We start from the raw sequence: 16,915 nt of genomic DNA, 5'->3' as shown, positions 1-16,915 counted from the left end.
TGCACATTTTAGAGGTACAGGCGTAAATGTCAGTGCTATAATTTGTTATAAGTTTCTGATGACCAGCAATGAAAATGACCACGGATGCTCACAATTCAAACCACTTTTACGTAAATGTGAACTTTCCTAAAACAGCGAAGGGAAAGAACTTTCCACCCAAGCTCATAGGGTCTCTTACAGATACTGATAGCATTGTTCACTGGGTTAGGTGTTCTTTGAGAAAATCCTACAAATATTAGTTTCTTTCTGGGACTATGCTTTGACCTTTAATTTAAAAATGTGCTACAAGACACCAGTTATTAAAATGAAAGGAACAGCTTTTAATGCCTGAACAACTGCGATTTCAAATAATCAGCCCTGCTGAAGGCTATACCTTAACAAGTCAGCAGTGTTTAAAAAAAAAAAAATTTGGTGACTTCACTTAAATTGCTCACTTACCAGACATGAAGTAGAGTTATAAGAAACCATGAATTGAATGTATCAGGCATCTGACACCCTAGAAAATAACAATAAAGTATAAATATGTGAAGGTTTAGAAGAGGCATATGGACTATATTTGAAATATCGGTAGGAATTTGTTCAACTAAAATATATGGTAGTCACAGTGCTCTCTGATTATGCTATCATAGAGAAGGCCAATGGAACCACAAGGCAAGCCCATGGGTTGATAGAGCATTGAATGCAGTCAGACAAACAGGCTTCTAGTTACAGCCCTGTTACCACCTTGCTGTGTGGACTTGGGAAAGTCACTTTTCTTCTCTGAGCCTCAGTTTTCTCACTTTGTATAATGTGGCCTGGACGATCTTTATAATTCCTTCCAACTCTGATTCAATGTTATTTTCCCCTCCTGGTCTCCAATTCTTCTGGAAAGCTAGGCAGACACCACGTTACCTACCCCACTTAACTAGAGGCTTTTTTTCACTTGAGCCCTGCTGAGAAATCTAAGTTCTTCTTGTCCATCTCCCTTTCCTGTTTTCTTTCTCTAAGGTGACCCAATGGGTATGCTAAATGATTCAATCAAAATAAATGATCAGAAGAAAGAAGCAGGACTCTAGGGAGCTACAGTTGAATAAGAAAGCAGATAATATCTAACGAAAGGTTGTTCATCACCCCCAGGAATGACAAACCTGGTAGGGCTTCTCCTTGGTTTAAGAAACCAAAAATCAGCTCAGGGCTTAGACATCCAAGCGTCTCAATTCTCAGATCTCTAAGAGATGCCTCTGGCTGGATGACGGGTCCCCCCACAGAATATGCCCTCCTTATTACACGGTAGGGAGAAAAGCTGGAGCAAGAGGATAAAGAAAAAAGAGAGGGCTTCCCTGGTGGTGCAGTGGTTAGGAATCCGCCTGCCAATGCAGGGGACATGGGTTCGAGCCCTGGTCCGGGAAGATCCCACATGCCACGGAGCAACTAAGCCCGTGCACCACAACTACTGAGCCTGCACTCTAGAGCCCGCGAGCCACAACTACTGGGCCCGCGTGCCGCAACTACTGAAGCCTGCGAGCCTAGAGCCCGTGCTCCACAACAAGAGAAGCCACCGCAATGAGAAGCCCGCGCACCACAATGAAGAGTAGCCCCCGCTCACCGCAACTAGAGAAAGCCCACGTGCAGCAATGAAAACCCAACGCAGCCAAAAATAAATAAAAACAAATAAATTTATATAAATAAATAAGAGAATGAGTGGGAAACTTGGGCCCTTAGAGTAGAATCTTTCCTTTGGAGTAATGACTCAAGAAGGAAGCAGTATCTTCTGCCTTTCAGCAAACGAAGTATACAATGTACTAAATGATAACAAATAGGGGCCACTAAGATAGAAAACACAGAGCAGGACCCCTGTGAGGTACACTAACAACGCCAATAATAATAAAGAGCTGTAATTCATTGTGTGCTTACTATGCGTCAGAAATAATAGGTACCTTACAAGCATTAGTTCAATGATTCCTCCTAACATTCCTAAGAGGTGGGTATTGATATTATCCGCATTTGACAGGTGAGAAAACTGACTTAGAGAGATCATGACAATTGCCCAAGGTCACACAGCTATGAAATGAGACATCTGGGATCAAATTCAGATCTGCTTGATTCCATACACTGTTGGCTTAATCGCTAACTGCCTCTCTAATACTAGTATCAGAAACTAACATTCACTAAGGGTCCATACTTCCTGTCAGGTCCACCGTTAGTCATGCCAATACATTATCTCACTTAATCCTCACTTTAACCCTGAAGGAAGGCATTATAAGCCTCATTCTAGAGATAAAGAAACAGGGCTCGAAAAGGCTAAGTAACTTGCAGGCAGCCACAATACTAACAAGCTAGTGGCTGGGCTGGGATTTCAGTCCAGGTCTGTCACAAACTGACACCAAAATACGCTGGTGAGCTTACTGGGAGGTGCCCAGCAGCTGTCAAGTGGACTTCCTCTTGGAGCCCAGCAGGAGGGAGGTGAAGGCTAGCCTGGCTAGCCATCCAGCTATTAAGACACATGCCATCTGAGAGTGGGCCAACCACCCTCCACCTAGAACAAGAATAGCCATGAGAAACTCTCAAGCCCGGATCTAAAGTTGGGTCTTTTTTGGATGCTAGAACAAAACATTAAAAAGAAAAGTTTTCTTGGAAGTCTGTCTTTCAATCTGGAAAATGAAATTTGGCTGCTTCTAAAGGACAATCTGTTCAGTTGCTACCTCTACATCAAAGCTTCTCAGCAGCCTCCAGGAGCCTTTCCAATTTTCTCAAAGAGGGAATCAGTTCTTCGGCTGGAAAGCACAGACAGACAGACAGGCCAGCAACTGGACATGGGTCACAGTTTTCCCTCTGGGGGTCAGCTCAGGGCTGAGGATGGGAAAAGAGCTGGCATATGACTGACTCCCTGTACCCACTGGGGTCAGAACAGAAACCCACAGGGTAAAGCCCTAAAAAACAAGACCGCTGAAAGTTTGTGAGCAACTCAACAACACAGCAGACTCTTTAGCTTCATGAAATGTCTTTCAACACTTCAAAGTTAAAACCTGCTATAGGGTCTTGCCATGATCACACTCTTGCTCCAGTATACACTCAGTGCACTATTTTCTGAAGTTAGGTACTTTCCTCCTCAACATCAAGTTGGATAAAATTAAATAATTCATTACTATTATGGGGCAGCAGTATTAACATAGTTGTTTGTTTAACGCAGACACCAGGGTCAGATATCCTGATTCAAAACCTTAACTCTAGGGCTTCCCTGGTGGTGCAGTGGTTGAGAGTCCGCCTGCTGATGCAGGGGACATGGGTTCGTGCCCCGGTCTGAGAGGATCCCACGTGCCGCGGAGTGGCTGGGCCCGTGAGCCATGGCCGCTGAGCCTGCGCGTCCAGAGCCTGTGCTCCGCAACGGGAGAGGCCACAACAGTGAGAGGCCTGCGTACCGCAAAAACAAACAAACAAACAAAAAAAACACCTTAACTCTACCTCTTACTTGGTATACGACTCTGGGTAAAGTTACTTTACCTCTCAGTGCCTCAGTTTTCTTCTCTGTAAAAATGGGAAAACAAGAGAACCTACCTTACAGGATTCTTGTGAGGATTAAACGAGATAAGGCCTGTAGAACGTTTAACAAAGTAGTTAGTATTTAATAGGTACTCAATAAATATTCACTATTGATTTTTAGTGAATTGTTTAAACACTAGGGTTTAAATTATCTTTGAAAAAACTCACTATTTAAGACTGCATCAATAAAATGATGAACCTCAATCTTTTTTTTCTTCAAGCTCTAAAAAATATATTTATCATATACTTACACAAAATTGATATATTTGATAGCTGAGTATTAGTAGCAGAAAGAAAGGTAGAACCTCAATTTTATTAACTCAAAATTTATTCACTAAGGAGCCTCCTCTCCAAGGTATGAACTCTTAAGGGCTAAAAACAAAGCAGTCTGCAGACAACAGTGTGGTATTAAACACAAGCTTTATTGACTGGCTGGACACCTCTGCCCCTAAGTGCTCTTTATAACAGAAATGATCTCCAAAAGACCAGTTAGCAAACACTGTGTGCTCACAGAGGGTACACTCATTTATGCCACAATGACATCATCAGAACATCTTGGAAACAAGAGTTGGCTCTTAAGGTATCTCACCAGTCAGAATCCCCAATATCTAGGTCTCTGGATCAAGACGTCTGAACATTTTGGCTCTGAGATGACAGAGTATCTATCTTCGGCATTTTGTGAGGGCCTGTCCAAGAGGCTGATAGGCATATTGTTTACTGAGTAAAGAAACTCAATCTTCATGAAATATAACTGGTCCCACTTTTGTTGGAAGAGTGAAAATGACACTGGCCAGCTACCTGGGACTCTCTATCCTTTTAAAAAGCTACTGAATTCTCAGGACTCTAAAAGTCAAGCCCTAAAATACCAAAAATCCAAGGGAGCAATAGCCACTTTAAAGATGTAATCTTAGAAAGCAATATATCTATACACATTCTCTTCTTTTACCCCAAACCTGTCTGGCCTACTCTTTAGAATCCAAGATGCAAGGAAGTCAGTCCCATTATTTTATAGATATTCTTTATCTGCCTCTAAATGGTACTTTTCAGACTTGCTCCCTTTTTTATTCACTGGCCACAGTTTGGAACCACTTTGGTTTGATTCTGAAATTTAATCTAACCACAAATGACAAAGATGGACCACAACGGAGCATAATACAAAGGAACATGATATAGGTCTAAAAGGTAATTCTTAAAGTGAGTCTTAGAAAACCTGAAGTAAGAGTGGTGTCACTGAAAAATGTGACATCAGATAACTACTTCAAAGGGCAAGGCTAGGACAAAGCTCACTGAGATGTACACACTCTAATATACATAAACATCAGTTCACAATACTAACAGAACATCTCACAGAGGTAGGTCTCATTTAAAAACTATAAAATAGGGCTTCCCTGGTGGCGCAGTGGTTAAGAATCCGCCTGCCAATGCAGGGGACACAGGTTTGAGCCCTGGTCCGGGAAGATCCCACATGCCACGGAGCAACTAAGCCCGTACGCCATAACTACTGAGCCTGCGCTCTAGAGCTCACATGCCACAACTACTGAGCCTGCGTGCCACAACTACTGAAGCCCGCGCACCTACAGCCTGTGCTCCACAACGAGAAGCCACCGCAATGAGAAGCCTGCGCGCCGCAACGAAGAGTAGCCCCCACTCGCCGCAGCTAGAGAAAGCCCGTGTGCAGCAACGAAGACCCAACGCAGCCAAAAATAAAAATAAATAATAAATAAAAATTTTAAAAAGTAAAAAGTAAAAAAAAAAAAAACTGCAAAATACAAAAAATTATAAAACAAAAATATTAAAATGGATTACAATTTCTATTTTGCAGTTATTTTCATTCACCGGCAATATGTTATAGCAGAAAAATTCCTGGATTTTCAGCCAGATGACACAGGATCAAGGCTTGACTAAGCAACCTTGGGCAAATCACTTAGCCTTTTTATAAGTTTCAATTGTTTATGAAAACAAAAGAAAAATGAAAATAAGAATACAAGCCCTTCTGGTCTCACATGTTTTGTAATTCCTAAATGAGACAAAAGTAAAAGCATACCATGTAAGTGTGAATTATTAAAATATAATAGTTAATAATTTTAATAAACTTTTATTTTTATAAGTAGTTTACAACAGATTATAAATTGAAGCATGATATATTAACTTAAATATGTAATAATAGTCTCATTATTCAAGAATCTTCAATAATGAGGATTAGCTAAACAAAGATAGCTAGTAAACATCCTTTCAAAATAATTATAAAAAGTTTATGAGCTATTTAATATTAAATAGATGTGTAGGATGAGGTTTTAAAAAGATCTGATGAAAAATACTTGAGCACATGGATTCAAGAAACCACTTAAGAAAAATCCAGCTTCTAATATTAATAGTCTCTTCATCAGGTACAGAAAGATTATTTTCTCCTTTCAGACTAATTTCTCCTAAAGTAAGAAATTGTTAGAGATTAAAAAAGAAGGAGGAAAGTTTTCTTTCCTGACTATGAGTAAATAAGAAATGGAAGGTGGATACTAAATTAGGATTACAATTCAGCACAGTATTTTAAGTTTCCAATGAAATATTGTACCAATCTGCTGAAATAGTAAAATCGACAAAACTTGCATTTAATTTATAAAAAACAAAATAGTTATTAAATAATCAAAACTTCATCTCTTTCTTCATTGTTGTTAACGTAATTATATATAATTATTGGCTGTCCATGAAAAATATCAAGTATATTTAGTTAAGTGTTTGTTGCTTTGAGGATAATGACTGTTACCACAGATGTGCACAGAACACATTTCCTTCCAAAATCTGTGGAACTGGAAACAGCTTAAACTTTCCCAATGACTTTATAAGTATCTGCTTTAAATGACTTGTTTATAACTACAACAGTTTACATTAACAAAATGAATACTGTATTGATATAATCAACTGCTAGTGATGATGATATAAACCAGTAAAACACTTTTGGAAAGCAATTTATCAATGGGATAAAAATAAAATTATATGTGCCTTTTGACTCAACAGTCCTTCTACAGAAAGAAGAAAAATCATGAGGCATATCCAGGGTTAACTAAAACAATTATAAACTAGAAATAAAAGAGGAATGATTGGGCAGAAGTTCATGTCAAAAATACTGAGTAAAACATCCAGAAGGTAAAACAGGATGTGTTTACTCAGTACTCTTATGTAAAAAGATGCATGTGTGGACAAGGGGAAATGATGATGTCAAAGTACTGGACAAATTTTTAGGTCTTTTTTCAAACTTGTTAAAATGTCTTATTTATAGCGTCCTTATGGCCTTTGTTTATTCTATTAAAAGAGAAAAATAAGCAGCTTTTATTATACATTTTGTTCAGGAAAAACTGTTTTACTAGTAACTTAAAAAAAACCCAATCCTACCACGACACAATCATAAAAATGAAAAGTAGATTCATTTTCCTTTTCACAACTATCAAAAATAGTAACTTACTTCGAAAGAATTCCTCGAAGTCAGTTTTCTCCACACAGCTAGTATACATGCGCAGGGCCGCGATCTTAATCTTCTAGACAAAGAAAATAAAACCAAACTCAAGACATGACCAAGTGAATGTTCTAGTGCCATTAGATGTAGGTCACAGAATCTTATATGCTTTTCAACTAGGAGGATGGGTCCAAACCTGTCTCTAGTCATTCACAGACTTCACACAATTTTACGATTTTGGCATCAAAATGTCAAAAAGGTTTTTCCAATATTTAGACGAACTCTCTCCTTTAATTCAAACCCATTTCACCACGTTTCAGCCTCTAAACCACCATTCAGAACCATCCACATTAATTCTTTATAATCTGAAACCCTTTATATTAAAAAAAATTACCCATTCTCCTGACCAAAATCAAACAAACAAAACCCTCCATCCTTTGATCTTTCCTCAGAAGCCCTATTAACTATTCTGTCTTTTTTTTCCCTGAAGGGAGGGGGTCACTTTTTTTTATGTTTTCCCTAGTTTTATAGTTTGCTGATTAACAGAACACTATGTTTATAAATAAGAGTTTCTAATGAATGTAAAATATGGTAAAAGGATCAACCTTTTACTATTCCCCAAAGCACTAAGAATTCTCTTAGAATCTTGATCTGGGTGGTGGTTTTAATTTATTCACTGAGCTGTATACTTAAGATTTGTATATTTTACTGTACGTACATTATGCCTTCACAAAAACCTAAAAATGAATAATAAATTCTTGTAAGGGTTGAACTGTAGGTCTGAAGACCAACTCAGTGCTAAAAGAAGAAGAATTTCTAAGGGCTTTCAAAATATTTCCTTCAGGATACAATTAAATTAGTCCATCAACAAAAGGCTCGTAGAAGCTTATTTTTCCTTAAAATGACAGAGAAAATTACTCAAATATACACAGACTAAAAAATACGTATATGCAAAGAGAATGGCATAGCAACTGAAGAAAAACCAACCTAGAATTTTAGCAGAGCTGTTTTGTTATTAAGGTTCAAAGTCACCAAGGATATACTATATCCAATACTATATAATATTCATATTTCAGTTTCTGATGGGCATAAATACCTATAATAAATTAAAGTATTATGTCTTTGATTGCAATTAAGATTTTTTCATTTGCTAATGTTAAGTTTTCAATGATTTTAGTCTAAAGTTCATATGGGGGAAAACAGAACAGAACATATAACAAATGGAAATCAGATATACTTATATGGGCAGTAAATCAGCATTGGAAGTCCACATTTAAACAAATGGTGAGACACTAAAAAAGAAAGAGCAAATTAAACCTAAAAGCAAGCAGAAAGAATGATATATAAAGATAAGAGCAGAAATCAATGAAATTGAAGACAGAAAAATAACACAGAAAATCAAGAGGCCAAAGCTGGTTCTCTGAAAATATCAATAAAATTGACAAAAATTTAGTAGAACTGATCTAGGGTGGAAAAAAGGAAAAACAGAGAAGATACAAATTACCAACATCAGGAATCAGGGAAGAGAGGAACATCACTACATATCCTAAAGATATTAATAGGATATAATAAGGGAATATTTTGAACAACTTTAGGCCAATAAATGTGACTACTCAGATGAAATGGACAAATTCATTGAAAGATACAAACTACCAAAGCTCACTAGAATAAATAAATAACATGAATAGTCCTATCTCTATTTTAAAAATTGGATTTGTGGCTAAAAACCTTTCCCCAAAGAAAACTCCAGGCTTAATGGCATCACTAGAGAATTCTATTGAATATCTAAAGAAATGATACCAAATCTACACAAACTCTTCCAGAAAAAAAAGAGGAAAGCACACTTCCCAGCTCATTCTATAAGCCAACATTACCCTGGTGTCAAAACCAGTCATCAGAAGAAAACAAAACTACAAAACCATAGCCTTCATAAGCATAGATCCAAAATTCCTTAACAAAAACTGGCATGAATCTAACCTGTATGCACATTTTAGAGGTACAGGCGTAAATGTCAGTGCTATAATTTGTTATAAGTTTCTGATGACCAGCAATGAAAATGACCACGGATGCTCACAATTCAAACCACTTTTACGTAAATGTGAACTTTCCTAAAACAGCGAAGGGAAAGAACTTTCCACCCAAGCTCATAGGGTCTCTTACAGATACTGATAGCATTGTTCACTGGGTTAGGTGTTCTTTGAGAAAATCCTACAAATATTAGTTTCTTTCTGGGACTATGCTTTGACCTTTAATTTAAAAATGTGCTACAAGACACCAGTTATTAAAATGAAAGGAACAGCTTTTAATGCCTGAACAACTGCGATTTCAAATAATCAGCCCTGCTGAAGGCTATACCTTAACAAGTCAGCAGTGTTTAAAAAAAAAAAAATTTGGTGACTTCACTTAAATTGCTCACTTACCAGACATGAAGTAGAGTTATAAGAAACCATGAATTGAATGTATCAGGCATCTGACACCCTAGAAAATAACAATAAAGTATAAATATGTGAAGGTTTAGAAGAGGCATATGGACTATATTTGAAATATCGGTAGGAATTTGTTCAACTAAAATATATGGTAGTCACAGTGCTCTCTGATTATGCTATCATAGAGAAGGCCAATGGAACCACAAGGCAAGCCCATGGGTTGATAGAGCATTGAATGCAGTCAGACAAACAGGCTTCTAGTTACAGCCCTGTTACCACCTTGCTGTGTGGACTTGGGAAAGTCACTTTTCTTCTCTGAGCCTCAGTTTTCTCACTTTGTATAATGTGGCCTGGACGATCTTTATAATTCCTTCCAACTCTGATTCAATGTTATTTTCCCCTCCTGGTCTCCAATTCTTCTGGAAAGCTAGGCAGACACCACGTTACCTACCCCACTTAACTAGAGGCTTTTTTTCACTTGAGCCCTGCTGAGAAATCTAAGTTCTTCTTGTCCATCTCCCTTTCCTGTTTTCTTTCTCTAAGGTGACCCAATGGGTATGCTAAATGATTCAATCAAAATAAATGATCAGAAGAAAGAAGCAGGACTCTAGGGAGCTACAGTTGAATAAGAAAGCAGATAATATCTAACGAAAGGTTGTTCATCACCCCCAGGAATGACAAACCTGGTAGGGCTTCTCCTTGGTTTAAGAAACCAAAAATCAGCTCAGGGCTTAGACATCCAAGCGTCTCAATTCTCAGATCTCTAAGAGATGCCTCTGGCTGGATGACGGGTCCCCCCACAGAATATGCCCTCCTTATTACACGGTAGGGAGAAAAGCTGGAGCAAGAGGATAAAGAAAAAAGAGAGGGCTTCCCTGGTGGTGCAGTGGTTAGGAATCCGCCTGCCAATGCAGGGGACATGGGTTCGAGCCCTGGTCCGGGAAGATCCCACATGCCACGGAGCAACTAAGCCCGTGCACCACAACTACTGAGCCTGCACTCTAGAGCCCGCGAGCCACAACTACTGGGCCCGCGTGCCGCAACTACTGAAGCCTGCGAGCCTAGAGCCCGTGCTCCACAACAAGAGAAGCCACCGCAATGAGAAGCCCGCGCACCACAATGAAGAGTAGCCCCCGCTCACCGCAACTAGAGAAAGCCCACGTGCAGCAATGAAAACCCAACGCAGCCAAAAATAAATAAAAACAAATAAATTTATATAAATAAATAAGAGAATGAGTGGGAAACTTGGGCCCTTAGAGTAGAATCTTTCCTTTGGAGTAATGACTCAAGAAGGAAGCAGTATCTTCTGCCTTTCAGCAAACGAAGTATACAATGTACTAAATGATAACAAATAGGGGCCACTAAGATAGAAAACACAGAGCAGGACCCCTGTGAGGTACACTAACAACGCCAATAATAATAAAGAGCTGTAATTCATTGTGTGCTTACTATGCGTCAGAAATAATAGGTACCTTACAAGCATTAGTTCAATGATTCCTCCTAACATTCCTAAGAGGTGGGTATTGATATTATCCGCATTTGACAGGTGAGAAAACTGACTTAGAGAGATCATGACAATTGCCCAAGGTCACACAGCTATGAAATGAGACATCTGGGATCAAATTCAGATCTGCTTGATTCCATACACTGTTGGCTTAATCGCTAACTGCCTCTCTAATACTAGTATCAGAAACTAACATTCACTAAGGGTCCATACTTCCTGTCAGGTCCACCGTTAGTCATGCCAATACATTATCTCACTTAATCCTCACTTTAACCCTGAAGGAAGGCATTATAAGCCTCATTCTAGAGATAAAGAAACAGGGCTCGAAAAGGCTAAGTAACTTGCAGGCAGCCACAATACTAACAAGCTAGTGGCTGGGCTGGGATTTCAGTCCAGGTCTGTCACAAACTGACACCAAAATACGCTGGTGAGCTTACTGGGAGGTGCCCAGCAGCTGTCAAGTGGACTTCCTCTTGGAGCCCAGCAGGAGGGAGGTGAAGGCTAGCCTGGCTAGCCATCCAGCTATTAAGACACATGCCATCTGAGAGTGGGCCAACCACCCTCCACCTAGAACAAGAATAGCCATGAGAAACTCTCAAGCCCGGATCTAAAGTTGGGTCTTTTTTGGATGCTAGAACAAAACATTAAAAAGAAAAGTTTTCTTGGAAGTCTGTCTTTCAATCTGGAAAATGAAATTTGGCTGCTTCTAAAGGACAATCTGTTCAGTTGCTACCTCTACATCAAAGCTTCTCAGCAGCCTCCAGGAGCCTTTCCAATTTTCTCAAAGAGGGAATCAGTTCTTCGGCTGGAAAGCACAGACAGACAGACAGGCCAGCAACTGGACATGGGTCACAGTTTTCCCTCTGGGGGTCAGCTCAGGGCTGAGGATGGGAAAAGAGCTGGCATATGACTGACTCCCTGTACCCACTGGGGTCAGAACAGAAACCCACAGGGTAAAGCCCTAAAAAACAAGACCGCTGAAAGTTTGTGAGCAACTCAACAACACAGCAGACTCTTTAGCTTCATGAAATGTCTTTCAACACTTCAAAGTTAAAACCTGCTATAGGGTCTTGCCATGATCACACTCTTGCTCCAGTATACACTCAGTGCACTATTTTCTGAAGTTAGGTACTTTCCTCCTCAACATCAAGTTGGATAAAATTAAATAATTCATTACTATTATGGGGCAGCAGTATTAACATAGTTGTTTGTTTAACGCAGACACCAGGGTCAGATATCCTGATTCAAAACCTTAACTCTAGGGCTTCCCTGGTGGTGCAGTGGTTGAGAGTCCGCCTGCTGATGCAGGGGACATGGGTTCGTGCCCCGGTCTGAGAGGATCCCACGTGCCGCGGAGTGGCTGGGCCCGTGAGCCATGGCCGCTGAGCCTGCGCGTCCAGAGCCTGTGCTCCGCAACGGGAGAGGCCACAACAGTGAGAGGCCTGCGTACCGCAAAAACAAACAAACAAACAAAAAAAACACCTTAACTCTACCTCTTACTTGGTATACGACTCTGGGTAAAGTTACTTTACCTCTCAGTGCCTCAGTTTTCTTCTCTGTAAAAATGGGAAAACAAGAGAACCTACCTTACAGGATTCTTGTGAGGATTAAACGAGATAAGGCCTGTAGAACGTTTAACAAAGTAGTTAGTATTTAATAGGTACTCAATAAATATTCACTATTGATTTTTAGTGAATTGTTTAAACACTAGGGTTTAAATTATCTTTGAAAAAACTCACTATTTAAGACTGCATCAATAAAATGATGAACCTCAATCTTTTTTTTCTTCAAGCTCTAAAAAATATATTTATCATATACTTACACAAAATTGATATATTTGATAGCTGAGTATTAGTAGCAGAAAGAAAGGTAGAACCTCAATTTTATTAACTCAAAATTTATTCACTAAGGAGCCTCCTCTCCAAGGTATGAACTCTTAAGGGCTAAAAACAAAGCAGTCTGCAGACAACAGTGTGGTATTAAACACAAGCTTTATTGACTGGCTGGACACCTCTGCCCCTAAGTGCTCTTTATAACAGAAATGATCTCCAAAAGACCAGTTAGCAAACACTGTGTGCTCACAGAGGGTACACTCATTTATGCCACAATGACATCATCAGAACATCTTGGAAACAAGAGTTGGCTCTTAAGGTATCTCACCAGTCAGAATCCCCAATATCTAGGTCTCTGGATCAAGACGTCTGAACATTTTGGCTCTGAGATGACAGAGTATCTATCTTCGGCATTTTGTGAGGGCCTGTCCAAGAGGCTGATAGGCATATTGTTTACTGAGTAAAGAAACTCAATCTTCATGAAATATAACTGGTCCCACTTTTGTTGGAAGAGTGAAAATGACACTGGCCAGCTACCTGGGACTCTCTATCCTTTTAAAAAGCTACTGAATTCTCAGGACTCTAAAAGTCAAGCCCTAAAATACCAAAAATCCAAGGGAGCAATAGCCACTTTAAAGATGTAATCTTAGAAAGCAATATATCTATACACATTCTCTTCTTTTACCCCAAACCTGTCTGGCCTACTCTTTAGAATCCAAGATGCAAGGAAGTCAGTCCCATTATTTTATAGATATTCTTTATCTGCCTCTAAATGGTACTTTTCAGACTTGCTCCCTTTTTTATTCACTGGCCACAGTTTGGAACCACTTTGGTTTGATTCTGAAATTTAATCTAACCACAAATGACAAAGATGGACCACAACGGAGCATAATACAAAGGAACATGATATAGGTCTAAAAGGTAATTCTTAAAGTGAGTCTTAGAAAACCTGAAGTAAGAGTGGTGTCACTGAAAAATGTGACATCAGATAACTACTTCAAAGGGCAAGGCTAGGACAAAGCTCACTGAGATGTACACACTCTAATATACATAAACATCAGTTCACAATACTAACAGAACATCTCACAGAGGTAGGTCTCATTTAAAAACTATAAAATAGGGCTTCCCTGGTGGCGCAGTGGTTAAGAATCCGCCTGCCAATGCAGGGGACACAGGTTTGAGCCCTGGTCCGGGAAGATCCCACATGCCACGGAGCAACTAAGCCCGTACGCCATAACTACTGAGCCTGCGCTCTAGAGCTCACATGCCACAACTACTGAGCCTGCGTGCCACAACTACTGAAGCCCGCGCACCTACAGCCTGTGCTCCACAACGAGAAGCCACCGCAATGAGAAGCCTGCGCGCCGCAACGAAGAGTAGCCCCCACTCGCCGCAGCTAGAGAAAGCCCGTGTGCAGCAACGAAGACCCAACGCAGCCAAAAATAAAAATAAATAATAAATAAAAATTTTAAAAAGTAAAAAGTAAAAAAAAAAAAAACTGCAAAATACAAAAAATTATAAAACAAAAATATTAAAATGGATTACAATTTCTATTTTGCAGTTATTTTCATTCACCGGCAATATGTTATAGCAGAAAAATTCCTGGATTTTCAGCCAGATGACACAGGATCAAGGCTTGACTAAGCAACCTTGGGCAAATCACTTAGCCTTTTTATAAGTTTCAATTGTTTATGAAAACAAAAGAAAAATGAAAATAAGAATACAAGCCCTTCTGGTCTCACATGTTTTGTAATTCCTAAATGAGACAAAAGTAAAAGCATACCATGTAAGTGTGAATTATTAAAATATAATAGTTAATAATTTTAATAAACTTTTATTTTTATAAGTAGTTTACAACAGATTATAAATTGAAGCATGATATATTAACTTAAATATGTAATAATAGTCTCATTATTCAAGAATCTTCAATAATGAGGATTAGCTAAACAAAGATAGCTAGTAAACATCCTTTCAAAATAATTATAAAAAGTTTATGAGCTATTTAATATTAAATAGATGTGTAGGATGAGGTTTTAAAAAGATCTGATGAAAAATACTTGAGCACATGGATTCAAGAAACCACTTAAGAAAAATCCAGCTTCTAATATTAATAGTCTCTTCATCAGGTACAGAAAGATTATTTTCTCCTTTCAGACTAATTTCTCCTAAAGTAAGAAATTGTTAGAGATTAAAAAAGAAGGAGGAAAGTTTTCTTTCCTGACTATGAGTAAATAAGAAATGGAAGGTGGATACTAAATTAGGATTACAATTCAGCACAGTATTTTAAGTTTCCAATGAAATATTGTACCAATCTGCTGAAATAGTAAAATCGACAAAACTTGCATTTAATTTATAAAAAACAAAATAGTTATTAAATAATCAAAACTTCATCTCTTTCTTCATTGTTGTTAACGTAATTATATATAATTATTGGCTGTCCATGAAAAATATCAAGTATATTTAGTTAAGTGTTTGTTGCTTTGAGGATAATGACTGTTACCACAGATGTGCACAGAACACATTTCCTTCCAAAATCTGTGGAACTGGAAACAGCTTAAACTTTCCCAATGACTTTATAAGTATCTGCTTTAAATGACTTGTTTATAACTACAACAGTTTACATTAACAAAATGAATACTGTATTGATATAATCAACTGCTAGTGATGATGATATAAACCAGTAAAACACTTTTGGAAAGCAATTTATCAATGGGATAAAAATAAAATTATATGTGCCTTTTGACTCAACAGTCCTTCTACAGAAAGAAGAAAAATCATGAGGCATATCCAGGGTTAACTAAAACAATTATAAACTAGAAATAAAAGAGGAATGATTGGGCAGAAGTTCATGTCAAAAATACTGAGTAAAACATCCAGAAGGTAAAACAGGATGTGTTTACTCAGTACTCTTATGTAAAAAGATGCATGTGTGGACAAGGGGAAATGATGATGTCAAAGTACTGGACAAATTTTTAGGTCTTTTTTCAAACTTGTTAAAATGTCTTATTTATAGCGTCCTTATGGCCTTTGTTTATTCTATTAAAAGAGAAAAATAAGCAGCTTTTATTATACATTTTGTTCAGGAAAAACTGTTTTACTAGTAACTTAAAAAAAACCCAATCCTACCACGACACAATCATAAAAATGAAAAGTAGATTCATTTTCCTTTTCACAACTATCAAAAATAGTAACTTACTTCGAAAGAATTCCTCGAAGTCAGTTTTCTCCACACAGCTAGTATACATGCGCAGGGCCGCGATCTTAATCTTCTAGACAAAGAAAATAAAACCAAACTCAAGACATGACCAAGTGAATGTTCTAGTGCCATTAGATGTAGGTCACAGAATCTTATATGCTTTTCAACTAGGAGGATGGGTCCAAACCTGTCTCTAGTCATTCACAGACTTCACACAATTTTACGATTTTGGCATCAAAATGTCAAAAAGGTTTTTCCAATATTTAGACGAACTCTCTCCTTTAATTCAAACCCATTTCACCACGTTTCAGCCTCTAAACCACCATTCAGAACCATCCACATTAATTCTTTATAATCTGAAACCCTTTATATTAAAAAAAATTACCCATTCTCCTGACCAAAATCAAACAAACAAAACCCTCCATCCTTTGATCTTTCCTCAGAAGCCCTATTAACTATTCTGTCTTTTTTTTCCCTGAAGGGAGGGGGTCACTTTTTTTTATGTTTTCCCTAGTTTTATAGTTTGCTGATTAACAGAACACTATGTTTATAAATAAGAGTTTCTAATGAATGTAAAATATGGTAAAAGGATCAACCTTTTACTATTCCCCAAAGCACTAAGAATTCTCTTAGAATCTTGATCTGGGTGGTGGTTTTAATTTATTCACTGAGCTGTATACTTAAGATTTGTATATTTTACTGTACGTACATTATGCCTTCACAAAAACCTAAAAATGAATAATAAATTCTTGTAAGGGTTGAACTGTAGGTCTGAAGACCAACTCAGTGCTAAAAGAAGAAGAATTTCTAAGGGCTTTCAAAATATTTCCTTCAGGATACAATTAAATTAGTCCATCAACAAAAGGCTCGTAGAAGCTTATTTTTCCTTAAAATGACAGAGAAAATTACTCAAATATACACAGACTAAAAAATACGTATATGCAAAGAGAATGGCATAGCAACTGAAGAAAAACCAACCTAGAATTTTAG

At 38.0% G+C, this 16,915-nt stretch overlaps 1 protein-coding gene across 5 annotated transcripts in view; it reads right to left on the bottom strand.

The window, feature by feature from the left end:
* UQCC1 (ubiquinol-cytochrome c reductase complex assembly factor 1) overlaps positions 1-16,915 on the bottom strand; it is a 100,013-nt gene that overhangs the window by 57,275 nt on the left and 25,823 nt on the right. For all 5 annotated transcript variants that reach the window (XM_007447777.1, XM_007447776.1, XM_007447778.1 and 2 more), the window contains 2 exons: positions 15,926-15,998; positions 9,388-9,445 (listed from right to left, as the gene is read on the bottom strand). In XM_007447777.1, coding sequence (XP_007447839.1) covers positions 9,388-9,445; positions 15,926-15,998 — 131 coding nt within the window. The remainder of the gene's footprint in view (positions 1-9,387; positions 9,446-15,925; positions 15,999-16,915) is intronic.

The sequence above is a fragment of the Lipotes vexillifer genome, unplaced genomic scaffold (genome assembly GCF_000442215.2).
Source record: "Lipotes vexillifer unplaced genomic scaffold, Lipotes_vexillifer_v1.1 scaffold397, whole genome shotgun sequence".
NCBI lineage: Eukaryota > Metazoa > Chordata > Mammalia > Artiodactyla > Lipotidae > Lipotes > Lipotes vexillifer.
Note: the sequence above shows the minus strand (reverse complement) of the source record. Positions and strands in the feature narration are given on the sequence as shown.